Source organism: Anarhichas minor, unplaced genomic scaffold (genome assembly GCF_050575085.1).
Source record: "Anarhichas minor isolate MPS153535 unplaced genomic scaffold, ASM5057508v1 ptg000013l, whole genome shotgun sequence".
In the NCBI taxonomy this organism is placed as follows: Eukaryota; Metazoa; Chordata; class Actinopteri; order Perciformes; family Anarhichadidae; genus Anarhichas; species Anarhichas minor.
Window position 1 is genome coordinate 2,195,001 of NW_027466459.1, and position 27,202 is coordinate 2,222,202.

Genomic DNA, 27,202 nt, shown 5'->3' on the forward strand with positions numbered 1-27,202 from the left:
CTGGTTCACCAAAGACTAATGAGTCTGACTGTAAATCCCCCCCAAAAAACAGGTCCCCCCCTCAAGGGTCTTGTCAATAACTTCAAATTGATCCTGCTGACCTGTTCTGGAGCTCCCTGACGGTGCCTCGGTCATGCTTCGCTGCCAGTGGACGGGGCGGCACTACCCCTGACTTTATTATTATTGTTGTTACTGTTATAGTGTTATTAGTAGTACATAAGATTAAGTGCACATGTTTATTGATTTTATGACTTATGGTTTTTGCTCTTTTATTTATTTACTTTCTTATTTCCTTTCCTATAATTTCATATAGCACACACACACACACACACACACACACACACACACACACACACACACACACACACACACACACAGACACACCTCTCGCTCGTCCACTGACTAAATGTTGTTAACTGGCTTGTACTCACTGTCCTCACTGTCCTCCCTGTCCTCACTGTCCTCACTGTCTTCACTGTCCTCCCTGTCCTCACTGTCCTCACTGTCTTCACTGTCCTCCCTGTCCTCACTGTCCACACTGTCCTCACTGTACTCCCTTTCCTCATTGTCCTCCCTGTCCTCACTGTACTCCCTGTCCTCACTGTCCTTGTCGTCGTCTTGTTGTTTTGTTTATGTTGTGTCTTTTGTCTCGCAATTTGAAAGACACGTGTTTTGTGAACATGAATCATTCCCAGGCACCAATAAGCATGTCAATACCAGTGTTCATATTGCAGAAATATTATTTTATTAATGATTATCCATGAAATCCTAAAAAGAAGAAAGTTCACATAGTAGAATGTGGTGACGCTGACAAAGAGCTATACATATATATATGTTGAACTATAAATACTAAAACCTGCCAAGAACAGGTCCCAGGTTAAGTCCCAATGTGTATCGGTAAGGTTTCAGTCCAGCGTGAAGCAGTATGATCAGCGTCTCCTGCGGCGCGATGGTTTGGACGTTGTCCCCGCCACACACTCTGCTTTGCTGCAGCGGCACGTCTCCACCACGATGTAGCTGTGCTGGACCTTGGAGCCGTTGGCGCAGGTCAGCTCCACCTGCTTCTGACTGGTGGTGGCCTCTTGGCAACACTCACACTGGTGCATCATCATGTTAGCTGCTGCAGAATATCTGTACACACACACACCCACACACACACGCAGACAGCAGCTCTTATCCTCTCCACTGATTACAACAGCTCAGTAGCCAGTGAGCCACCTTTAGCACACACACACATGAAGGCTTTAGCTGATTAAGTTGAAAGTGTGATGCTAAATAGACTCACATGGACGAGCTTCCACATTGTCCAGCGCAGGACGTCATGTTGACCGGCTGCGTGCTCTTGCAGTCGTTCACCTCGATGATGGTCTGCTTACTCTGGACCTCACAGATGCTCCGCAGCTTGCCTGGAACACACAGCAGCCGTTAGCTTCTCACAATGCAACAGATTTGTTCCTGATGTTGGATTCACTATTAAACACTGTGACTCAACTGACTTACAGGTTGTGCAGCATCCATTAGCGTCTGTTGTCTCGGAACCCTGAAAGATAAAAACACATTTAATGTATGTTGTGGGTCAGACAGACAGTTTGGGAGGGGGCGGGTAGAATAAACTCACAGGTTCACAGTCCAAGGGGTTAAAGGGAGGACATGTTGTCTTGGTCTCCTTGGTAACAAGCTGTCCATTGATGTTCTCACATGTATATTGCACACACTTGTCATTAGGTGGTACAAATGTGTTGTTGACCTGTACCGACAGGAAGAGCAGAAGTTAAGTCAGATTCGTCATTTTTCAAAATAAGGTTAGTCTTATTCTTTCCTTTATATCAAATAAATATGTATTTTTCTCTTTCTCTAACATTCATTAACAAATATCTACATTGTCAATAGCTAAACAAGAACTATCTCGCTACAGCAAGCAAATTCTGGCCATTAAAAATGTGAGGAAACTCCCACAGCGGCAGTACTGACCTCAATGATGTACGTTGTGTTCTCAGGTGTGGTGAAAATACAGCTCTTCTGAACACAGCGACCGCAGCACTTGTCAGCTACAGTCTGATATTCATAACCCTGAGACAGAGTGAGAGAGAGTGAGGGAGAGATAATGAAGAGAAAAAACCTCCTTTGTCTTTGTAAGAAGCTGCGGGGGGGGGGGGGGGTTGTGCACTTGAGTGTCCTCCATGTTAAGCTATTTTTTGTTTTCAGCATTTTCATGGATAGACCATAAATGTAGTGGAACTTTCTGAAAAGCTGGAACATGATACTGGGATATTCTGGTCATATTTTCAGGTATATGAAAATATACACTTTACTGAACGGTGTATTTAAACACCTCATCCCATATACCAAAGAAAGAGATTAAGCTTTGATGAACTCTTCGACTCAAAGAATCATTTACTGCCCGCACATTTTTGTGAAAACAACAAGGTGCTGAAGTTGTGTTGGTCAGTACGGTGAGCGACAGCAGTTTATCTGAGACTGTGGGCAAAAGATGCTCATAAAAGAAATACAAGAATCAATTATACTGCATCATACTGAGAGGTATTGCTCATGTTTGGTCCACCACTTTTAGATACACGAGTCCAGTACTGAAGAGTCCAGTGCAACTACTGAAACTAACTACACCATGCATCAGCTGCTACAGTTGCACCACAGAAAGCTGCCTCTGGGTGTGAATGTATCCCAGTGAATGTGTGTGTGTGTTGGTATGTCCTGTGAATGAGCTTACTCTGGAGCAGTTTGTGTTGCAGACAATAGGTTTGCAAGTAATGATGTTTAGCTTGGTGATGGGATCCATTGTGGGGCCACAGTAACAATCCTGGCAGGGTTTGGGTTCAAAAGACTCCTCTGTTAAAGGTCCCGATCTTGTTTCTCCTGCTCCTGATGGTGCCGTTGTGGTCCCTGACGGTTGTTCTGGTGTTACTGGTGCTTCTAGTGGTGGTTCTGATGGTGTTTCTGGTGTTGGTATCTTGGAACCAGGCTATAAAATACACATGAATCAAAGCTTTACTTTTTCTTTCACACCTTAAATTAATTGTTCTGGACCAAGGGGAAAACAAGATCCACATTCATACAGATGCAACAAGATTGCTTCTTTCACAGTTAAGTGTGATCAGTGCATGTATTGTGTAAATGTAATACCAGTTTTGAATTCATGCTGATATCATATATTTATTATCACACAGTCCAGATCACAATTTGTTCAGAAACCACATCAAGAGGTCTTTGTGCAGCTGTTTAGTCCACAGTGTGAATGAATGAAGGTTCACACAAACACACACAAACAAAAGCACAGCACAAAAGAGTTCAAGCACCCTTCAGTTGCACTGGGGCTGCTCTGTCATCTAAGCTGTTTCATGCGGTTCAGACTAGGTGTGATGTGGCTGTTATTTGGTGCACAAACAAATGCAGGACCACTTCCAAGTAAAGTCTGGTTCGGTTTGTTTGTGGTGTGATCGCAAAGCGCACCAACCACAATGCTACATGTCACCTCTGCTACTTTGCAACATCACGCGGTGACCTGATAACATCAACAGGAGCTCTGGGACTCTCTCTGATACATCCCAAAGTGAAAAGGGTTCAAACAGAAAGCTTGTGCTCATCTGTCTGTTTTGGATTGTTATTTGTCAGCAACTATCATTCTCGTCCTGTTTCTGTATGTCCGTCAATATTGATGACAGATTTGATGAGGGACAGTGCACATTAATAAAAACATTTCTGTAAATGCGCCAGAGTTAGCCAAGAGGCTATTTTTCATCTGTAGATGAGGTTCAGTTTCAGCTTCGACTGCTAATGCTGCTCATCACCTCTTTCTTTAGGAGGTTAAGATAGATTTTCCTCTGCTGGTCCATGTAGCACTGCTGTCCAGCGAATAAGTAACCTGTCCGTCCAGATGACCTCATGCTTTTAACTTAGTTCATTTGAATTAAGTTAGTGTGAATGAGAAAAGGAACAATGGATCTGTTTTTTCCTTGGTCTGGCCAAAGAGAACTGAAGCGAGGAACAAAGGAACATTGGACAGTGGACATTAAAGAAGTGTTCTACCTCAGGGTGAAGACATCCTCACTGTGATTCACACCCATAATAGATGGCGTGTTGTTTGACTGATCAGGTAGGAGCTTTGTTGAATGTTGATATTTCCTGTATGTTCAAACCTGCAGAGGGACTCTGACGTTGTCACACACTGACTTTGATTCTAGTGAAGTAAAGTACCTGTGATTCAACCTGCTCTGCCTGTGTCTGTGTTTGAATCCTCCTCCCTTTTCTTCCTGAACTGTGACAGATGTATTGATATCTGGAGTCTGGACTGTGTCCTTACCTTGTACTCAGTCATGTTGTAGACACAAACACCTTTAGGAACTGCAAAACAAACAAGAGACATTAGTTAAGTTGACTATAGGTCAGATGTGTGCTAAGCTAGGCTAATCTATCTCTGTACTTGATGCACAGAAACAAATCTTCAGAACAGATCTTCCATTAGTGTAATTCATGGAACAAGTGTTTGCTAAAGTCGAGTCACATACCACACATGTAGGATTGGCAGCAGGTACTGCTGATGTTGAGTTGGAACCCCAGCGGACAGGTTATCGGAGTGGGACACAGGTTTACGTTGCACTCTGTTAGGAACAAAAGGACAGCGTGATGATGTAAATGTGGGGAGTTGCCTCAGACAACAAGTCAAAGAAGAATTAAAGCTGCGAGCAGCATTGATCGGGCCCTCGCAACTTCACGCACATTGAGGGTACTGGCAGGACTCTGGCCATGCATTTCTGTGACCGTCATACACTGCGTGCACGAGTTAAACGGTATTTCCTGGTACTGGCAGGACTCTGGGTGACGCGGCCATGAATTTCTGTGACCATCACACTCTGCGTGCACGAGTGAGATATTTCCTGCGTAGACCAGCAGCGTAGCAAGATCATGTTGCCAGGTCTTAAGCCTCAAATGTTTTGAGTGTACCTCTGATACAATCATAAATGTAAGCCTTTAAAGATCATTAAGAAAATGAATGTGCGTGAATGTGCTTCAGTGTTTGTAACATAACAGATTCAGTCAGTTTACTGGGATGGGGTTCAACTCCCTGCAGTGTCCTGCTGATTGTATTTGGACTTACATGAAAGTTAACAAAACAGTATTGCTGTTTAACATTATACAATTGCTGTTACTTGAATACTTAAATTTAACACTTTTCATTTTAAGTTCTTCTGTAACTTTAGATTGTAGTGTGAAGCATTCATTGTAATGTTTAACCTGATTGTCATGAAGAAGCTCTGGACAGATCATTTATACTAATGCCCACTGACATGGTTTGAAAATCCACTGTTATCTAACGTTTGCTCTCCAAGAATCTTAGTTTGCACATATTTAGATCAGAGAAGTCTTTTTCTCATGGTGTGCCCACAAACCCTTTCAATAAGTTCAGTGTTTGGGCCGCTGTAATTATAGAATCCTGCTTACGTCCGTGCTTATCAGTAGGTGGCGCTATGACAATGAGTTAATATTGGCATGCAGAAGTCCTAAAATCATGACCATAATTAAGCATGTCAAGTTTGGGACAGTTTTGACAAAGTACAGTCGAGTTACAACAGCTTGATGGATGATGGTGAACCATGTAAAATGGCTGCCACACCACATCCATGTTGTTCAATGAAACCTCAAGCTTTTAGTAACTTTTAATCGCTAAGGTCTTAACGTACTGCGAGGGCTGCATCGTTGAAATTTTGTAGGGGGCGCTATTGAGCCGATTTGCCACTCTGAACCAATAAAATCATATTATATAACTACATTTTGGGCTTTAAATATGTATGCCAAGTTTGCTTATGTTTCGAGCATTTCTAGCCTCTCAAAAACACCTTAATTTTTCATGGCGAAGAATGCGTCGCCACGGCAACAGATTTTCATGAAACAACAAGCTTTGAGTAACTTTTCATCACAAAGGTCTTTAGACTGTACCGACCAAATTTGAAGTTGATCTGATTATTTCCCTAGGAGTAGTTCGTTAAAGTGCAGCGCCTGGAAATGACAAAAACGACACAAAAAATTCATAAGAAATTCAAAATGGCTGACTTCCTGTTGGGTTTAGAGCATGGCCCCAAGATACTTTTATTTAAGTCCATATGTGATATATGTTCCTACCAAATTTCATACATCTAGGTCAAACATACTGCGAGGGCTGCTTCGTCGAAATTTTGTAGGGGGCGCTATTGAGCCGATTTGCCAGTCTGAACCAATAAAATCATATTTTATAACTACATTTCGGGCTTTTAATCTGCTTGCCAAGTTTGCTTATGTTTCGAGCATTTTTAGCCTCTCAAAATGACCTTCGTTGTTAACGGCGAAGACTGCATCGCCACGGCAACGACGTTCGACGAAACATCAAAAGCTTCATGAACTGGCATTATGAACTTCTTATATTTGTGTGGAACTAATTTGATATTGATTTGATTTACCTACTAAGAGAAACAAGCCAAAGTATAAAGACTTTAACTTCCTGTTACCAGTAGGTGGCGCTATGACTATGATTCAAAATTGGCCTGCAGAGGTCTTCAGGCCTGGAGTCTCATCAAACATGTCAAATCTGGTAAAGATCTGATGATGTTGAGTCGAGTTACATCAGTTTATTCGTTCATGGCGAAGGATCGAAAATCGCCGCCCTTCGACAACTTCTTACGATTTTCACAATGAAGCATTATCAAGGTCTTAAGGCTTTTCTGACAACATTTTAGAGGGATTTGATTAATCTGTGAGGAGCAGGATGTCAAAGTACAAAACGTACAACTTCCAGTTGCCACTAGGTGGCGCTATTACTATGATTCGATATTGTCATATAGATGTGTTCCGGGTCAGGATGTTATGACATATGAGAGATTTGGAGCAGATTAGACAATGTACGGCCGAGTTACAACAACTTCTTCTTTCATGGCGAATGGTGTTTTTTTGACGCCGCACCACGGACACATAGTTCGATAACTTTTTGATCTTTGAGTAAATTTTCACTGCCAAGGTCTCAAGAGCATACTGACCGAATCTGAAGTCAATCGGGTTAAATCTCTGGGAGGAGTTCGTTAAAGTATGACGCCTTGAAACGGTCCAAAAACGTCATACAATTCAAAATGGCCGACTTCCTGTTTGGTTTAGAGAAAAATTCCAAGAGGATTTTTTGTACGTCCCATCACGATCCACATACCTACCAAATTTTATACAGCTAGGTGAAACCCAATGTTGGGGCTACTCAATAGGGGGCGCTATCGAGCCAATATTTCATACTGGGCACCCCAATCAGACTGCACTTTTCGCAAATTCTGGCTTGCGTGCCAAATTTCAGAAGTTTTCCAGTATCCCAAGCACCTCCTTTTTGCGACGAAACTTGTAAAATAATAATAATAATAATAATAAACATACGAAAAACAATAGGTCCTCCGCTCCGACTACGTCGGTGCTCGGGCCCTAATAATAATAAACAATCGAATAACAATAGGTCCTCCGCTCCGACTACGTCGGTGCTCGGGCTCTAATAATAATAAACCATCGAATAACAATAGGTCCTCCGCTCCGATTACGTCCTTGCTCGGGCTCTAATAATAATAAACAATCGAAAAACAATAGGTCCTCCGCTCCGACTACGTCGGTGCTCGGGCCCTAATAATAATAAACAATCGAATAACAATAGGTCCTCCGCTCCGACTACGTCGGTGCTCGGGCTCTAATAATAATAAACAATCGAATAACAATAGGTCCTCCGCTCCGACTACGTCCTTGCTCGGGCTCTAATAATAATAAACAATCGAATAACAATAGGTCCTCCGCTCCGATTACGTCCTTGCTCGGGCTCTAATAATAATAAACAATCGAATAACAATAGGTCCTCCGCTCCGATTACATCCTTGCTCGGGCTCTAATAATAATAAACAATCGAATAACAATAGGTCCTCCGCTCCGATTACGTCCTTGCTCGGGCTCTAATAATAATAAACAATCGAAAAACAATAGGTCCTCCGCTCCGACTACGTCGGTGCTCGGGCCCTAATAATAATAAACAATCGAATAACAATAGGTCCTCCGCTCCGACTACGTCGGTGCTCGGGCCCTAATAATAATAAACAATCGAATAACAATAGGTCCTCCGCTCCGATTACGTCCTTGCTCGGGCTCTAATAATAATAAACAATCGAATAACAATAGGTCCTCCGCTCCGATTACGTCCTTGCTCGGGCTCTAATAATAATAAACAATCGAATAACAATAGGTCCTCCGCTCCGATTACGTCCTTGCTCGGGCTCTAATAATAATAAACAATCGAATAACAATAGGTCCTCCGCTCCGATTACGTCCTTGCTCGGGCTCTAATAATAATAAACCATCGAATAACAATAGGTCCTCCGCTCCGATTACGTCCTTGCTCGGGCTCTAATAATAATAAACAATCGAAAAACAATAGGTCCTCCGCTCCGACTACATCGGTGCTCGGGCCCTAATAATAATAAACAATCGAATAACAATAGGTCCTCCGCTCTGACTACGTCGGTGCTCGGGCTCTAATAATAATAAACAATCGAATAACAATAGGTCCTCCGCTCCGATTACGTCCTTGCTCGGGCTCTAATAATAATAAACAATCGAATAACAATAGGTCCTCCGCTCCGATTACGTCCTTGCTCGGGCTCTAATAATAATAAACAATCGAATAACAATAGGTCCTCCGCTCCGATTACGTCCTTGCTCGGGCTCTAATAATAATAAACAATCGAATAACAATAGGTCCTCCGCTCCGATTACGTCCTTGCTCGGGCTCTAATAATAATAAACAATCGAAAAACAATAGGTCCTCCGCTCCGACTACGTCGGTGCTCGGGCCCTAATAATAATAAACAATCGAATAACAATAGGTCCTCCGCTCCGATTACGTCCTTGCTCGGGCTCTAATAATAATAAACAATCGAATAACAATAGGTCCTCCGCTCCGATTACGTCCTTGCTCGGGCCCTAATAATAATAAACAATCGAATAACAATAGGTCCTCCGCTCCGACTACGTCGGTGCTCGGGCCCTAATAACAGCAGTTCTGCATGTTTAGATGATTCACTATAAGTTAGCTGGAGACTCTGCTGAGACCCAGGCTGTTCTTCAGGAAGGCCCTGCTTTGACACAGTTTGACACGTTCACACCTGGAAGCTGACTGATCTCGTTATCACTGAGCCAGCTGGGCATTAAAGGCCTTGCTCTTAACTATTTAGCAGAAGGCAAAGGATGTTCAGTGTGAAACCTTTTCTACCAAACAGAAAATAATTCAAACCACCGGCTGCTTGCTGGTGGGAAAACATGTTAGTTTGCAAACAACACTGGTATGGTCCTCTAAAGGCCCAACAGCTGGTGTTTACTTTACTCCAAACATCTACCCGTAAATACCTCAGAGCCGGTCCATAATGCTACTGTATGAGGGACAGGTCACTTCTAACCCTTCATCAGTAAACGTAAAGGTGACATAGCATGAGAGAACAAACAAACACAACATACATATACTGGTAGGTTCTCGCTTAAAAAGCGGTTGAGAACAATTCAAAGGTAAAATAAGACCCAATCTCCACCTGGTATTAACATTAAGCTGGATAGTGATATCTGATCACGGCCTTTGCAATGACAGTCTGGTAATGATAAGAGTCCTCATCATCTCTGTCCTCTTGACATCAGAAACTCTCCACGACTTCCATCGTTGGTCCCATGAGTATAACTCTTTCTCCTGTTGTCTCATACGGCAGCACTTGAAGCAGTTCAGCATATTCGATGAAGTTACATTCTTTGTACCCACATGGTTGAATTCACTTATTATAAGTCGCTTTGGATAAAAGTGTCAGCTAAATAAGTGTAATATACTGAATATATTTCGGTATGTACATCAGGAAGCAATCACATTATGACGCTCTGATATGACTGTGCTGATTCTGATGTCTTCAGCTTGGTAATAAGTTCAGTCTCCTGCGTCCGATTCAGTACCACCCATCCTCCTGTGAGCAGCGGCAATAGGATCGATGGCTTGGCTACCACCTGGCGTAGTCCATACTACCACTGAGCTGACAATGGTCCTGTCTCACACTTGTGAGGGGAGCTTCAGTGCAAACAGCTGATGATTCAGTATAGTCAGTTCAGTTTTAAAGATTCAGTCCTACATTCACTAAATACCTCAAATAATCTTAATATTCATTGAGGTGTTCAGATGGATATCAATCTTCTGTCTGTGAGATAAGTCTAAAACACTCCAATTAACACTTCCTGTCTTGTGTGTTTAATCCACACACAGACAGAAAAGCAAATATTTCCCAAAATGTTGAACAATGACTTTAAGAATGTGTCAGAGATGAGAGCACCTCAGGCAGATCCAATAGCATTGAGATTGCAGTGTGCAGTGTGTACCTACACCTGCTTTAACGTGTCAGAGACAGATGACGTGTTAATATCAGGTGGAGATGAGATATACCATTACAAGTTCAAAAGCAATAGAAAGAAGGCCTTTGGGTTCATCTCTTCAGAGGCATGTTTTACTACCAACAACTATCACTTTGTGGCATCAAGGCTACAAAGTGACAGAATCACATGGAGTTCTGTGACACTGCAACTGACCACAAGACTGTGTTGTGCAGCAGCCATCTGTCTTGTTGACCAGCTGCTGGCCAGGTTCGCTGCAGATGGGGATCTGTATAGTTGGGCACTGAACGGGCTGACACTGGATGCTCATGGAATCGTTGTCACACGTACAGGTGTTGCAGCCACTTGTCCATGTGTCACCAGGCTGTTTAAGAGACAGGAGCCAGTTCAGACACACAACTCATGCTTTGCTAGAGAATAGGAATACATGCGACAGGCAGAGTTCTCACCTGTTTGGGTTTTCCATCAGGTCCGACACAATCTGAAATTCAAACAGAAACAAGTGTTTGTAGGATGAGTTGTGCTTCAAGCTAATGCTTTTGAGAAAAGTGAAGCTTTCTTTAGGATCTCATCTTACCGCAGGAGGCCACACATGTGTCATAGACTGTGTTGAATAAGATGGTGCCATGAGGACAGAAGCAACCCTCCTTAGTGTTGTTCGGGGATGCCTGGAACTTTTGGTTGAATCTGATGTCAGAAAAGAAATGATTGGTTATTACAGACACAACAGGGCTCACTAACAAAACAATCTCCACTAAGGACATTCAACATCACTTCATCCAGGGAAGCGGAAATGTAAGCATTTAAATCCAGCAAGTGGTGTATAAATGTCAACATCTCTAAAACAAAATAAATTCAAAAGATCAGATGATTTATTTATTCATTACCTGTCATTGCATGTAGGCTCTACAGTGGAGCCACAGGCCATGTACACCTTGTTACTTGGACACGTGAGCCCTGTAAGATGGAGATACGTTTATATACACATTTGTCAGAACTCCATGCAACACTTCTAGTTCTATAAACTATTAGCTATATGTCTTACCACACTGCCCATTGGTTGCATTCCTCCAGTCGATACAGACTCCTGCATCAGAGCACTGAGTGGCATAGGCCTCCAGGCTGGTGCAGCCTGTGGCGTTGCCACTGTTGCAAATGTCAGACCTACAGGATGTCACAAATGCTCCTGGGGGTATGACTGTATTGCATGGCGCAAAAACACTAGAAGGAACATACAAGCCAGAACAGCATGTCAGGAAAAGTGACCAGAAAAATATGAACATCATCTAAGATGTAACGGAAAGCAGTCCTGTAATTCAAGAATGTCAACAAATGATTATTGTCAACGTTTTCATTGACAAAATTAAGACTAGAGAGCAATAAAATAGACCTACAACTTTCATTTTGTATTTGGTGAGATTTGTTCCGCTGATTTCATTAACTGTCAACAGTCTCCTTCATTCACTGTTACACTACATCGAGCTCTACCACATCATCCAGTTACAGGTCTACCATTGGATGATAAATTAAGCTGTTTCACATCCAAAACTGCATGCAGAAAAATGTCATAATGCCCCAACATTCAAGGCTTCTGGGAAAAAACATAACTACATCTAGATCTACATATAACTCTAGATGAGTAAATGTATCTTTTTGAGCTGAAAAGCTGATAACTTCTAAACCCTCAATAGATGATATGCTAGAATCCTATTCCACTCCAAGTTTGAGCTTTGTCCTAACTCTGAATAGAATCACGCAGACACTTTAATGTGGTTGTGATTACAAGCTAGCAGGATGGACGCACAATTAGCTTTATACTAAATAATTGTGCCTTAAAGCCTGAGAGAATGAAGACTTCAGTATTTTGTGGTTCCCTCACCTGCTGGTTAGGATATCACAAATGGCAGGTTTGCAAGCAGGCTGTGTTGGTGTTGTGTAAGGTGCTTTTGAAGTGGTCATAGTTGTTGGGGTTGTGGGGGTGACACAGGGTGTACCTGGAACAATCCACTGGCCTGCAGTGACTGAGCAGCTTTCCACCTGGCCGTTAGGAGAACGACAGTCGTTTTTCTGGGAGTTGTCACAGGTCCCTGAAAGAGAAGAGACAGGAGTCTGAAGCCAAAGCATTGGAGCTCATGCAAGAACCAGATCAACAGAGTTGTTGCTAAATAGAACGTACCAGCGATTTAAGAGAATTTGTTGTATTTAACACATTTCTCTGACAAAGAAAATGCACAAGTGTTCCGTTATTATTAATATGCATTGTCAAACTTAATATTCTGTTAACCATGTTATCATCATCGTGACATGCCAATTTGCCTAAGATTGTTTTACTCTGAAAGTTCAGTCTTGTTGTAACATTCTCTCACTCCAACAGCTCATCTCATCCTCTGTTGAACCCGACAGTGTATCTACTGTTGGCTATAAGACTCTCTCTCCCGTCTCTTTGACAGCGTCTCACACTAGTCATTGATGACTCTGACCTACAGAGATGTTCACTCGTTAGGTCTGTCAGAGTACAGCTCCTCTGCTGATTCCAGACAGCAGGACTTTAAGCTCCACAGTGTGAAATCCTTCTTTTGACTCTTTAGTAACATGTTTGTGACTGAACCCAAACACGGAACGCAACATGACGCCTTATATGGCAATTTTATTGAAATTGATAATGCTAATGGTCTCTCCAAGCTGCACATTGGTCTGAAACAAGTGATTTATGACTAGTTGGTGCAGTTAAGAGGTTAGGAGGAACACTTGTAAAAGCAAACCTCAAAGTGGAATGTAGAGAATTTTAGAACACAACATTTGAATACAAACAACTTCTAGCCCGTCGTCTCTTTCAGCAGTGCTACGCTGTCCACTTGTTGACTTGAATTGAGACTTTAGTTTTGCCTTCTAGATCGAGCTGTACTACATATTACTTTCATCCTGTAGCTGAGGAATTATTAAGGGTTTTCCAGTTCTTCTGTTCATTCTGGTTGTTCCAGATCTGTGAATTGTTGTATTGACTATTTGAACTCTGCACTAAACATTCGGCATATCCTACAGTAACTGCAGGCTGCCAGTGTCAGTAGGTGCAGCAGGCTGCTCTCAGTAGTGCCCTCTGGTTAGAAGTGGCATTGAAATGTTTCTAAGTTCTTTCACCCAAAGATTTGGTCACGTTACGTATCAAGTGGTCTGCTAACTCACCACACTGTCCCTCAGTGTTTCCACCAAAGAAGGAATAAGGAAGATCAATGCTGAATGAGGAGGCCCTATAGACCACTTTTGTGTTGATCTCAGGTATCTCCAATGTGATCACCATATCTGTGCTTGTGAGGCGTAGGACAGAATTTGTGTAGGCGGGATAGATCCGTTTCTGATTCACATACACCTGTAGGACAAAGTGACAAAACACATTAGAGAAGACTGCGAAGCACAGCAGCTTTTCTAACTGTACAATGCACCACACCCACAATGCACCACACCACTTCATTAAGTACTCTCAAAATAATAAAGGAAGTGAGTTACTAACACTAAAACAATAAATGTCTGCTTGCTTACCACATTAGCTGCTGTTCCTGAAGTCTTCAACTGAGTCAAAACCACCTCGTAGGATCCGTACGTTACAATGAGAGCCTGGGGACAGAACGTGCTGTCTGAAGGATCGCAGTCATGGTTGTTTACTATTATAGTCAGGTTATATTTAGTGATAATCTCTTTGACCAGGTAGTAAGAGCAGTTCTCCTCAAAACTGTATGACTTTCCATCAAATGTCATGTAGTGGGATCCGGCCCAGCCACTGCACACACCTGCAGGATAAGAAGAACCATGAATGGAAACAAGAAGTATCAACTAGAAGAGGCAGAACACACAATCACCTCCAACAAGAAGGCTATGTTTGTTTATTGGCAAATAATATTGACAACAGTATTTTTCTTGGTTTAGTACATTTTTCTTGGTGTACAAAGCAACTAAATTGGTTTAGTTTCTTTAGTAACTGCTATTACTGAAGCAACTTAGAAGCTACTTAGTTGATAGTCTGGCCCTCAGTGCTCTCCAGTAAATAGTTCATTTTATTTTATATGAAGATATGTAAATAGTCTTAGCATATTGACACAAAATGCTCTGCTGCATTTAAAAGAAAAGTGGTAGCCTGTTAGTAAAGGTTACCACTTACTACCACAGGTCAACTTACATTCACATTCATAGTGGAAGCAGCATCCGTCATCATCATAGACTTCAACAACTTTGCGTCCATTTGCACAGATGGGCTGTTGTACTGTGGGACAGGGAGTGTGTGTCTGTGTGATCGTGCCATTGGTGCAGGTAGCTATGGTGCAGTTGCTGACCTTCCAGGACTCTCCATTCTGGATGGGTATCGAGAAGCAGTAAGTCATACAGGAAACGATGTGTGTGTATAACAATAAAGTATAATTCAACAGATTTTTTGCATTGCAGGGCGACTATGGCTAAGTGCATAGCAGGGCCATCCTTCAATCAGAGGATCGGTGGTTCGAACCCCGGTTCCTGCTCTGCTAATCGCATGTCGATGTGTCCTTGAGCAAGACACTTAGCCCCAAAAATGACTCCAGGTGCCTACGGTGTAGAAATGTGATAGAATCTGAATTGTAAGTCGCTTTGGATAAAAGCTGCTAAATGACTGTAATGTATTTTCTGCACCCCAACCAGCGCATCGGGGGCTTTCCTAATGCACTTTAATATTTATATTATGAAGGTAATTGCGTGGCCAGGATACAGGGTGTGATCAGAAAGAATACAATATACGTGGGCGTGTTAAAGGCCGTGAGAATCATGGACAATCCCATTCACTACTATCACACAATCCCATTCACCATGATGCACTAAAAGGTTGGGAATCCATTGCCTCAAAAGGAAATTTATTGTTGTCTGTAAAATGCTGATTTATCATCACAGCAGCTCAAATATTGTGCCCAGAGCAGATGATAACTCTTTACAAGTTGAACTATATATCCCTACAGAAATGTTCCGTGCATTATAGTGCATGATTTCATTTGGCATAACAATGATTCATACAATAAACATGAGCACCGTAGTGCCATATATAAAATTAAAGTAGAATAAAAAATATGGTCTTATATTTTCCATGTGTTTTCGAAATTTCTAAAATCACTTTTAAAGTTTAAATCTGTTAGAGTTGATTGTTTTACATGCAAAACGTATCATGGACAATCTGGGAATTAAATAAATAGTTTCCTCTTTATTCTTCATATTACAACATAAATATAGTCCTGTTTATGATCCAGTGCTCTTTTGGCAGGTGGCTGCTTGCATGGTAGCCCCTGTCATCAGTGTATGAATGGGTGTGAATGGGTGAATGATGACATGTAGTGTTAAAACGCTTTAAGTGGTTGACTAGAAAAGCGCTATACAAGTACAGTCCATTTACCATCTACTGGACACAAAGCAGCTATTGGTGAAATAAAATGCTCAAAGTCTTTTAGAAACAATTCAATTCACAATCATGAATAAAAATAAATGTTATCTATATCCCACCTTTCTTGTTGAATTCACATCATTGCAGTCAGTGGTAGGTGTAGACAGGGTGGTTGATGGAGTGGAAGTAGAGCTGGCAATAGCTGTAGAGGTGCCAAACCCTGGAGTGCTGCCAAACCCTGGAGTGGTGAAACTTACGGCAGTGCTGGGTATCGGTGTTGTGGGACATAGTCTGGATTGCGTCTCAACTTTACAAGATGCATTGCAATATGCAACGTAACACCAACCTAAGCCATCAGTGACATTGTACACCAAGTCCCCTGTGAAAATAAGAGTCGAAATAAAAGTTTAGTGCACCAAATAAACTTTACTAATTAATTAAAAATATAATAAATGAGAGGATTTAGTGAGTGTTCAGACCAAAACCAACCCTGATTTAAAAAAAAGGCAATGAGCTGTGCTCAGGTGGCTCTCAATGTGAAAAGCATTTATTAAAGGAGTCTGAGACTGAACCAGGATTCATCTATTTTGTAAAGCCAACTCTGAGCTATTGTGAGCAGACCAAGCCTTGATTATTTCAAGCCCCAGTTTGTGCCTTCTGAAAGTCCAAATTAAAGTCCAGTCCAGTTAAATTGATTATTGTTGATGGAAGTTCACTGTTTGATCAAATGTTTAAATCATGTTAAATATAGCGTGATAGAAAAGAGAAAAGAAGACTTTCAAACTGAAGTTCTGAATATACCATAGAAAAATTACTTTTAGACATTTAAATGAGAACAATTTTTTGGGGAAAAATTAATCTTAAAAAAGAAGTAAAAAGGTGCTGAAAATCATGATGAGGGAAAAATGATAATGTGAAAATGGAAAATGAAAAATCACCTACCAGGACGATGTGTAGTCCCATTGACAATGCAGACACATAATGTTGTAGTTGTGGTTAATGGAGGTGGTGTAGAAACAACTGTAGATCTGGCTGGTCTGGTAGTGTAAACAGTTGTGCTGCCTGGAAGTGTCTGTGTTATTGGGCCAATGGAAGTTGTACCTTTAAGTGTTGCTCCTGAAGTTACAGTTGACATCACAATAGTTGTTGTATTCAAAATGACAGGTTTTGTAATAACAGTTGATGTTTGTGGACTTTCTGTGACTACAACAACTGTTGTTTCTGGGATTTTTGTTGTTGTTCGTTCTGATGTAGTTGTTTCTGGAGGATTGGCTGTGGTTCCCTTGGTTGTTACTGACGGTACTTCAGTGGTTGTGGTAACAACAGCAGGTTTTGATGTTACAACTGTTGTTTCAGGGCTTGTTGTTGTGACACTCGCCACTGAGGTTGTAGTTTCAACAATAGCTGTGGTAGAGGTTGTTACTGGGCCAGTGGTGACTTCTTTAGGTGGTTTTGTTGTCGCAACACTTCCCGTTGTTTGTTGTGATGTAGTTGTTTCTGGAGGATTGGCTGTGGTTCCCTTGGTTGTTACTGACGGTACTTCAGTGGTTGTGGTAACAACAGAAGGTTTTGATGTTACAACTGTTGTTTCAGGGCTTGTTGTTGTGACACTCGCCACTGAGGTTGTAGTTTCAACAATAGACGTGGTAGAGGTTGTTACTGGGCCAGTGGTGACTTCTTTCGGTGGTTTTGTTGTCGCAACACTTCCTGTTGTTTGTTCTGATGTAGTTGTTTCTGGAGGATTGGCTGTGGTTCCCTTGGTTGTTACTGACGGTACTTCAGTGGTTGTGGTAACAACAGAAGGTTTTGATGTTACAACTGTTGTTTCAGGGCTTGTTGTTGTGACACTCGCCACTGAGGTTGTAGTTTCAACAATAGCCGTGGTAGAGGTTGTTACTGGGCCAGTGGTGACTTCTTTCGGTGGTTTTGTTGTCGCAACACTTCCTGTTGTTTGTTGTGATGTAGTTGTTTCTGGAGGATTGGCTGTGGTTCCCTTGGTTGTTACTGACGGTACTTCAGTGGTTGTGGTAACAACAGCAGGTTTTGATGTTACAACTGTTGTTTCAGGGCTTGTTGTTGTGACACTCGCCACTGAGGTTGTAGTTTCAACAATAGCCGTGATAGAGGTTGTTACTGGGCCAGTGGTGACTTCTTTAGGTGGTTTTGTTGTCGCAACACTTCCTGTTGTTTGTTCTGATGTAGTTGTTTCTGGAGGATTGGCTGTGGTTCCCTTGGTTGTTACTGACGGTACTTCAGTGGTTGTGGTAACAACAGCAGGTTTTGATGTTACAACTGTTGTTTCAGGGCTTGTTGTTGTGACACTCGCCACTGAGGTTGTCGTTTCAACAATAGTCGTGGTAGATGTTGTGACTGGGCCAGTGGTGACTTCTTTAGGTGGTTTTGTTGTCGCAACACTTCCTGTTGTTTGTTCTGATGTAGTTGTTTCTGGAGGATTGGCTGTGGTTCCCTTAGTTGTTACTGAAGCTACTTCAGTGGTTGTGGTAACAACAGAAGGTTTTGATGTTACAACTGTTGTTTCAGGGCTTGTTGTTGTGACACTCGCCACTGAGGTTGTAGTTTCAACAATAGTCGTGGTAGATGTTGTTACTGGGCCAGTTGTGACTTCTTTAGGTGGTTTTGTTGTCACAACGCTTCCTGTTGTTTGTTGTGATGTAGTTGTTTCTGGAGGATTGGCTGTTGGTCCCTTGGTTGTTACTGACGGTACTTCAGTGGTTGTGGTAACAACAGCAGGTTTTGATGTTACAACTGTTGTTTCAGGGCTTGTTGTTGTGACACTCGCCACTGAGGTTGTCATTTCAACAATAGACGTGGTAGATGTTGTTACTGGGCCAGTGGTGACTTCTTTAGGTGGTTTTGTTGTCGCAACACTTCCTGTTGTTTGTTCTGATGTAGTTGTTTCTGGAGGATTGGCTGTGGTTCCCTTGGTTGTTACTGACGGTACTTCAGTGGTTGTGGTAACAACAGCAGGTTTTGATGTTACAACTGTTGTTTCAGGGCTTGTTGTTGTGACACTCGCCACTGAGGTTGTAGTTTCAACAATAGCTGTGGTAGAGGTTGTTACTGGGCCAGTGGTGACTTCTTTAGGTGGTTTTGTTGTCGCAACACTTCCTGTTGTTTGTTGTGATGTAGTTGTTTCTGGAGGATTGGCTGTGGTTCCCTTGGTTGTTACTGATGGTACTTCAGTGGTTGTGGTAACAACAGAAGGTTTTGATGTTACAACTGTTGTTTCAGTGCTTGTTGTGACACTCGCCACTGAGGTTGTCGTTTCAACAATAGTCGTGGTAGATGTTGTTACTGGGCCAGTGGTGACTTCTTTAGGTGGTTTTGTTGTCGCAACACTTCCTGTTGTTTGTTCTGATGTAGTTGTTTCTGGAGGATTGGCTGTGGTTCCCTTGGTTGCTACTGACGGTACTTCAGTGGTTGTGGTAACAACAGAAGGTTTTGATGTTAGAACTGTTGTTTCAGGGCTTGTTGTTGTGACACTCGCCACTGAGGTTGTCGTTTCAACAATAGACGTGGTAGATGTTGTTACTGTGCCAGTGGTGACTTCTTTAGGTGGTTTTGTTGTCGCAACACTTCCTGTTGTTTGTTGTGATGTAGTTGTTTCTGGAGGATTGGCTGTGGTTCCCTTGGTTGTTACTGACAGTACTTCAGTGGTTGTGGTAACAACAGCAGGTTTTGATGTTACAACTGTTGTTTCAGGGCTTGTTGTTGTGACACTCGCCACTGAGGTTGTAGTTTCAACAATAGCTGTGGTAGAGGTTGTTACTGGGCCAGTGGTGACTTCTTTAGGTGGTTTTGTTGTCGCAACACTTCCCGTTGTTTGTTGTGATGTAGTTGTTTCTGGAGGATTGGCTGTGGTTCCCTTGGTTGTTACTGACGGTACTTCAGTGGTTGTGGTAACAACAGAAGGTTTTGATGTTACAACTGTTGTTTCAGGGCTTGTTGTTGTGACACTCGCCACTGAGGTTGTAGTTTCAACAATAGATGTGGTAGAGGTTGTTACTGGGCCAGTGGTGACTTCTGTCGGTGGTTTTGTTGTCGCAACACTTCCTGTTGTTTGTTCTGATGTAGTTGTTTCTGGAGGATTGGCTGTGGTTCCCTTGGTTGTTACTGACGGTACTTCAGTGGTTGTGGTAACAACAGAAGGTTTTGATGTTACAACTGTTGTTTCAGGGCTTGTTGTTGTGACACTCGCCACTGAGGTTGTAGTTTCAACAATAGCCGTGATAGAGGTTGTTACTGGGCCAGTGGTGACTTCTTTCGGTGGTTTTGTTGTCGCAACACTTCCTGTTGTTTGTTGTGATATAGTTGTTTCTGGAGGATTGGCTGTGGTTCCCTTGGTTGTTACTGACGGTACTTCAGTGGTTGTGGTAACAACAGCAGGTTTTGATGTTACAACTGTTGTTTCAGGGCTTGTTGTTGTGACACTCGCCACTGAGGTTGTAGTTTCAACAATAGCCGTGATAGAGGTTGTTACTGGGCCAGTGGTGACTTCTTTAGGTGGTTTTGTTGTCGCAACACTTCCTGTTGTTTGTTCTGATGTAGTTGTTTCTGGAGGATTGGCTGTGGTTCCCTTGGTTGTTACTGACGGTACTTCAGTGGTTGTGGTAACAACAGCAGGTTTTGATGTTACAACTGTTGTTTCAGGGCTTGTTGTTGTGACACTCGCCACTGAGGTTGTCGTTTCAACAATAGTCGTGGTAGATGTTGTTACTGGGCCAGTGGTGACTTCTTTAGGTGGTTTTGTTGTCGCAACACTTCCTGTTGTTTGTTCTGATGTAGTTGTTTCTGGAGGATTGGCTGTGGTTCCCTTGGTTGTTACTGACGGTACTTCAGTGGTTGTGGTAACAACAGCAGGTTTTGATGTTTCAACTGTTGTTTCAGGGCTTGTTGTTGTGACACTCGCCACTGAGGTTGTCGTTTCAACAATAGTCGTGGTAGATGTTGTTACTGGGCCAGTGGTGACTTCTTTAGGTGGTTTTGTTGTCGCAACACTTCCTGTTGTTTGTTCTGATGTAGTTGTTTCTGGAGGATTGGCTGTGGTTCCCTTAGTTGTTACTGAAGCTACTTCAGTGGTTGTGGTAACAACAGCAGGTTTTGATGTTACAACTGTTGTTTCAGGGCTTGTTGTTGTGACACTCGCCACTGAGGTTGTAGTTTCAACAATAGTCGTGGTAGATGTTGTTACTGGGCCAGTTGTGACTTCTTTAGGTGGTTTTGTTGTCACAACGCTTCCTGTTGTTAGTTGTGATGTAGTTGTTTCTGTAGGATTGGCTGTTGGTCCCTTGGTTGTTACTGACGGTACTTCAATGGTTGTGGTAACAACAGAAGGTTTCGATGTTACAACTGTTGTTTCAGGGCTTGTTGTTGTGACACTCGCCACTGAGGTTGTAGTTTCAACAATAGTCGTGGTAGATGTTGTTACTGGGCCAGTTGTGACTTCTTTAGGTGGTTTTGTTGTCGCAACACTTCCTGTTGTTTGTTCTGATGTAGTTGTTTCTGGAGGATTGGCTGTGGTACCCTTAGTTGTTACTGAAGCTACTTCAGTGGTTGTGGTAACAACAGAAGGTTTTGATGTTACAACTGTTGTTACAGGGCTTGTTGTTGTGACACTCGCCACTGAGGTTGTAGTTTCAACAATAGTCGTGGTAGATGTTGTTACTGGGCCAGTGGTGACTTCTTTAGGTGGTTCTGTTGTCGCAACGCTTCCTGTTGTTTGTTCTGATGTAGTTGTTTCTGGAGGATTGGCTGTGGTTCCCTTAGTTGTTACTGAAGCTACTTCAGTGGTTGTGGTAACAACAGAAGGTTTTGATGTTACAACTGTTGTTTCAGGGCTTGTTGTTGTGACACTCGCCACTGAGGTTGTAGTTTCAACAATAGCCGTGGTAGAGGTTGTTACTGGGCCAGTGGTGACTTCTTTAGGTGGTTCTGTTGTCGCAACGCTTCCTGTTGTTTGTTCTGATGTAGTTGTTTCTGGAGGATTGGCTGTGGTTCCCTTGGTTGTTACTGACGGTACTTCAGTGGTTGTGGTAACAACAGCAGGTTTTGATGTTACAACTGTTGTTTCAGGGCTTGTTGTGACACTCGCCACTGAGGTTGAAGTTTCAACAATAGCCGTGGTAGAGGTTGTTACTGGGCCAGTGGTGACTTCTTTAGGTGGTTTTGTTGTCGCAACGCTTCCTGTTGTTTGTTCTGATGTAGTTGTTTCGGGAGGATTGGCTGTGGTTCCCTTGGTTGTTACTGACGGTACTTCAGTGGTTGTGGTAACAACAGCAGGTTTTGATGTTACAACTGTTGTTTCAGGGCTTGTTGTTGTTACACTCGCCACTGAGGTTGTAGTTTCAACAATAGCAGTGGTAGAGGTTGTTACTGGGCCAGTGGTGACTTCTTTAGGTGGTTTTGTTGTCGCAACGCTTCCTGTTGTTTGTTCTGATGTAGTTTCTGGAGGATTGGCTGTGGTTCCCTTAGTTGTTACTGACGCTACTTCAGTGGTTGTGGTAACAACAGAAGGTTTTGATGTTACAACTGTTGTTTCAGGGCTTGTTGTGACACTCGCCACTGAGGTTGTCGTTTCAACAACAGCCGTGGTAGAGGTTGTTACTGGGCCAGTGGTGACTTCTTTAGGTGGTTTTGTTGTCGCAACGCTTCCTGTTGTTTGTTCTGATGTAGTTGTTTCTGGAGGATTGGCTGTGGTTCCCTTGGTTGTTACTGACGGTACTTCAGTGGTTGTGGTAACAACAGCAGGTTTTGATGTTACAACTGTTGTTTCAGGGCTTGTTGTTGTGACACTCGCCACTGAGGTTGTAGTTTCAACAATAGCCGTGGTAGAGGTTGTTACTGGGCCAGTGGTGACTTCTTTAGGTGGTTTTGTTGTCGCAACACTTCCTGTTGTTTGTTCTGATGTAGTTGTTTCTGGAGGATTTGCTGTGGTTCCCTTGGTTGTTACTGACAGTACTTCAGTGGTTGTGGTAACAATAGCAGGTTTTGATGTTACAACTGTTGTTCCAGGGCTTGTTGTGACACTCGCCACTGAGGTTGTAGTTTCAACTATAGCCGTGGTAGAGGTTGTTACTGGGCCAGTGGTGACTTCTTTAGGTGGTTTTGTTGTCGCAACGCTTCCTGTTGTTTGTTCTGATGTAGTTGTTTCTGGAGGATTGGCTGTGGTTCCCTTGGTTGTTACTGACGGTACTTCAGTGGTTGTGGTAACAACAGCAGGTTTTGATGTTACAACTGTTGTTTCAGGGCTTGTTGTTACACTCGCCACTGAGGTTGTAGTTTCAACAATAGCAGTGGTAGAGGTTGTTACTGGGCCAGTGGTGACTTCTTTAGGTGGTTTTGTTGTCGCAACGCTTCCTGTTGTTTGTTCTGATGTAGTTTCTGGAGGATTGGCTGTGGTTCCCTTAGTTGTTACTGACGCTACTTCAGTGGTTGTGGTAACAACAGAAGGTTTTGATGTTACAACTGTTGTTTCAGGGCTTGTTGTGACACTCGCCACTGAGGTTGTAGTTTCAACAATAGCCGTGGTAGAGGTTGTTACTGGGCCAGTGGTGACTTCTTTAGGTGGTTTTGTTGTCGCAACACTTCCTGTTGTTTGTTCTGATGTAGTTGTTTCTGGAGGATTGGCTGTGGTTCCCTTGGTTGTTACTGACGGTACTTCAGTGGTTGTGGTAACAACAGCAGGTTTTGATGTTACAACTGTTGTTTCAGGGCTTGTTGTGACACTCACCACTGAGGTTGTAGTTTCAACAACAGCCGTGGTAGAGGTTGTTACTGGGCCAGTGGTGACTTCTTTAGGTGGTTTTGTTGTCGCAACGCTTCCTGTTGTTTGTTCTGATGTAGTTGTTTCTGGAGGATTGGCTGTGGTTCCCTTGGTTGTTACTGACGGTACTTCAGTGGTTGTGGTAACAACAGCAGGTTTTGATGTTACAACTGTTGTTTCAGGGCTTGTTGTGACACTCGCCACTGAGGTTGTAGTTTCAACAACAGCCGTGGTAGAGGTTGTTACTGGGCCAGTGGTGACTTCTTTAGGTGGTTTTGTTGTCGCAACACTTCCTGTTGTTTGTTCTGATGTAGTTGTTTCTGGAGGATTGGCTGTTGGTCCCTTGGTTGTTACTGACGGTACTTCAGTGGTTGTGGTAACAACAGCAGGTTTTGATGTTACAACTGTTGTTTCAGGGCTTGTTGTTGTTACACTCGCCACTGAGGTTGTAGTTTCAACAATAGCCGTGGTAGAGGTTGTTACTGGGCCAGTGGTGACTTCTTTAGGTGGTTCTGTTGTCGCAACGCTTCCTGTTGTTTGTTCTGATGTAGTTGTTTCTGGAGGATTGGCTGTGGTTCCCTTAGTTGTTACTGAAGCTACTTCAGTGGTTGTGGTAACAACAGAAGGTTTTGATGTTACAACTGTTGTTTCAGGGCTTGTTGTTGTGACACTCGCCACTGAGGTTGTAGTTTCAACAATAGCCGTGGTAGAGGTTGTTACTGGGCCAGTGGTGACTTCTTTAGGTGGTTCTGTTGTCGCAACGCTTCCTGTTGTTTGTTCTGATGTAGTTGTTTCTGGAGGATTGGCTGTGGTTCCCTTGGTTGTTACTGACGGTACTTTAGTGGTTGTGGTAACAACAGCAGGTTTTGATGTTACAACTGTTGTTTCAGGGCTTGTTGTTGTGACACTCGCCACTGAGGTTGTAGTTTCAACAATAGTCGTGGTAGATGTTGTTACTGGGCCAGTGGTGACTTCTTTAGGTGGTTCTGTTGTCGCAACACTTCCTGTTGTTTGTTCTGATGTAGTTTCTGGAGGATTGGCTGTGGTTCCCTTAGTTGTTACTGACGCTACTTCAGTGGTTGTGGTAACAACAGCAGGTTTTGATGTTACAACTGTTTCAGGGCTTGTTGTTGTTACACTCGCCACTGAGGTTGTAGTTTCAACAATAGCCGTGGTAGAGGTTGTTACTGGGCCAGTGGTGACTTCTTTAGGTGGTTCTGTTGTCGCAACGCTTCCTGTTGTTTGTTCTGATGTAGTTGTTTCTGGAGGATTGGCTGTGGTTCCCTTAGTTGTTACTGAAGCTACTTCAGTGGTTGTGGTAACAACAGAAGGTTTTGATGTTACAACTGTTGTTTCAGGGCTTGTTGTTGTGACACTCGCCACTGAGGTTGTAGTTTCAACAATAGCCGTGGTAGAGGTTGTTACTGGGCCAGTGGTGACTTCTTTAGGTGGTTCTGTTGTCGCAACGCTTCCTGTTGTTTGTTCTGATGTAGTTGTTTCTGGAGGATTGGCTGTGGTTCCCTTAGTTGTTACTGAAGCTACTTCAGTGGTTGTGGTAACAACAGAAGGTTTTGATGTTACAACTGTTGTTTCAGGGCTTGTTGTTGTGACACTCGCCACTGAGGTTGTAGTTTCAACAATAGCCGTGGTAGAGGTTGTTACTGGGCCAGTGGTGACTTCTTTAGGTGGTTCTGTTGTCGCAACGCTTCCTGTTGTTTGTTCTGATGTAGTTGTTTCTGGAGGATTGGCTGTGGTTCCCTTGGTTGTTACTGACGGTACTTTAGTGGTTGTGGTAACAACAGCAGGTTTTGATGTTACAACTGTTGTTTCAGGGCTTGTTGTTGTGACACTCGCCACTGAGGTTGTAGTTTCAACAATAGTCGTGGTAGATGTTGTTACTGGGCCAGTGGTGACTTCTTTAGGTGGTTCTGTTGTCGCAACACTTCCTGTTGTTTGTTCTGATGTAGTTTCTGGAGGATTGGCTGTGGTTCCCTTAGTTGTTACTGACGCTACTTCAGTGGTTGTGGTAACAACAGAAGGTTTTGATGTTACAACTGTTGTTTCAGGGCTTGTTGTGACACTCGCCACTGAGGTTGTAGTTTCAACAATAGCTGTGGTAGAGGTTGTTACTGGGCCAGTGGTGACTTCTTTAGGTGGTTCTGTTGTCGCAACGCTTCCTGTTGTTTGTTCTGATGTAGTTGTTTCTGGAGGATTGGCTGTGGTTCCCTTGGTTGTTACTGACGGTACTTTAGTGGTTGTGGTAACAACAGCAGGTTTTGATGTTACAACTGTTGTTTCAGGGCTTGTTGTGACACTCGCCACTGAGGTTGTAGTTTCAACAACAGCCGTGGTAGAGGTTGTTACTGGGCCAGTGGTGACTTCTTTAGGTGGTTTTGTTGTCGCAACACTTCCTGTTGTTTGTTCTGATGTAGTTGTTTCTGGAGGATTGGCTGTTGGTCCCTTGGTTGTTACTGACGGTACTTCAGTGGTTGTGGTAACAACAGCAGGTTTTGATGTTACAACTGTTGTTTCAGGGCTTGTTGTTGTTACACTCGCCACTGAGGTTGTAGTTTCAACAATAGCCGTGGTAGAGGTTGTTACTGGGCCAGTGGTGACTTCTTTAGGTGGTTCTGTTGTCGCAACGCTTCCTGTTGTTTGTTCTGATGTAGTTGTTTCTGGAGGATTGGCTGTGGTTCCATTAGTTGTTACTGAAGCTACTTCAGTGGTTGTGGTAACAACAGAAGGTTTTGATGTTACAACTGTTGTTTCAGGGCTTGTTGTTGTGACACTCGCCACTGAGGTTGTAGTTTCAACAATAGCCGTGGTAGAGGTTGTTACTGGGCCAGTGGTGACTTCTTTAGGTGGTTCTGTTGTCGCAACGCTTCCTGTTGTTTGTTCTGATGTAGTTGTTTCTGGAGGATTGGCTGTGGTTCCCTTGGTTGTTACTGACGGTACTTTAGTGGTTGTGGTAACAACAGCAGGTTTTGATGTTACAACTGTTGTTTCAGGGCTTGTTGTTGTGACACTCGCCACTGAGGTTGTAGTTTCAACAATAGTCGTGGTAGATGTTGTTACTGGGCCAGTGGTGACTTCTTTAGGTGGTTCTGTTGTCGCAACACTTCCTGTTGTTTGTTCTGATGTAGTTTCTGGAGGATTGGCTGTGGTTCCCTTAGTTGTTACTGACGCTACTTCAGTGGTTGTGGTAACAACAGAAGGTTTTGATGTTACAACTGTTGTTTCAGGGCTTGTTGTGACACTCGCCACTGAGGTTGTAGTTTCAACAATAGCTGTGGTAGAGGTTGTTACTGGGCCAGTGGTGACTTCTTTAGGTGGTTCTGTTGTCGCAACGCTTCCTGTTGTTTGTTCTGATGTAGTTGTTTCTGGAGGATTGGCTGTGGTTCCCTTAGTTGTTACTGAAGCTACTTCAGTGGTTGTGGTAACAACAGAAGGTTTTGATGTTACAACTGTTGTTTCAGGGCTTGTTGTTGTGACACTCGCCACTGAGGTTGTAGTTTCAACAATAGCCGTGGTAGAGGTTGTTACTGGGCCAGTGGTGACTTCTTTAGGTGGTTTTGTTGTCGCAACACTTCCTGTTGTTTGTTCTGATG

General features: G+C 43.0%; 1 protein-coding gene across 1 annotated transcript in view; it reads right to left on the minus strand.

Moving 5' to 3' along the window:
- Nucleotides 1–402: 402 nt before the first annotated feature.
- LOC142948813 (mucin-5B-like) overlaps nucleotides 403–27,202 on the minus strand; it is a 53,256-nt gene continuing 26,456 nt past the window's right edge. Inside the window, exons 30-50 of the mRNA XM_076090923.1 lie at nucleotides 25,837–26,728; nucleotides 22,602–22,845; nucleotides 16,754–16,883; nucleotides 15,931–16,190; nucleotides 14,591–14,762; nucleotides 13,957–14,204; nucleotides 13,603–13,786; nucleotides 12,299–12,506; nucleotides 11,465–11,640; nucleotides 11,307–11,376; nucleotides 10,997–11,106; nucleotides 10,869–10,900; nucleotides 10,615–10,783; nucleotides 4,524–4,616; nucleotides 4,319–4,359; nucleotides 1,972–2,070; nucleotides 1,619–1,747; nucleotides 1,501–1,540; nucleotides 1,286–1,406; nucleotides 977–1,131; nucleotides 403–617 (exon numbers count right to left, since the gene is read on the minus strand). Coding sequence (XP_075947038.1) covers nucleotides 403–617; nucleotides 977–1,131; nucleotides 1,286–1,406; nucleotides 1,501–1,540; nucleotides 1,619–1,747; nucleotides 1,972–2,070; nucleotides 4,319–4,359; nucleotides 4,524–4,616; nucleotides 10,615–10,783; nucleotides 10,869–10,900; nucleotides 10,997–11,106; nucleotides 11,307–11,376; nucleotides 11,465–11,640; nucleotides 12,299–12,506; nucleotides 13,603–13,786; nucleotides 13,957–14,204; nucleotides 14,591–14,762; nucleotides 15,931–16,190; nucleotides 16,754–16,883; nucleotides 22,602–22,845; nucleotides 25,837–26,728 — 3,788 coding nt within the window. The remainder of the gene's footprint in view (nucleotides 618–976; nucleotides 1,132–1,285; nucleotides 1,407–1,500; nucleotides 1,541–1,618; nucleotides 1,748–1,971; nucleotides 2,071–4,318; nucleotides 4,360–4,523; nucleotides 4,617–10,614; nucleotides 10,784–10,868; nucleotides 10,901–10,996; nucleotides 11,107–11,306; nucleotides 11,377–11,464; nucleotides 11,641–12,298; nucleotides 12,507–13,602; nucleotides 13,787–13,956; nucleotides 14,205–14,590; nucleotides 14,763–15,930; nucleotides 16,191–16,753; nucleotides 16,884–22,601; nucleotides 22,846–25,836; nucleotides 26,729–27,202) is intronic.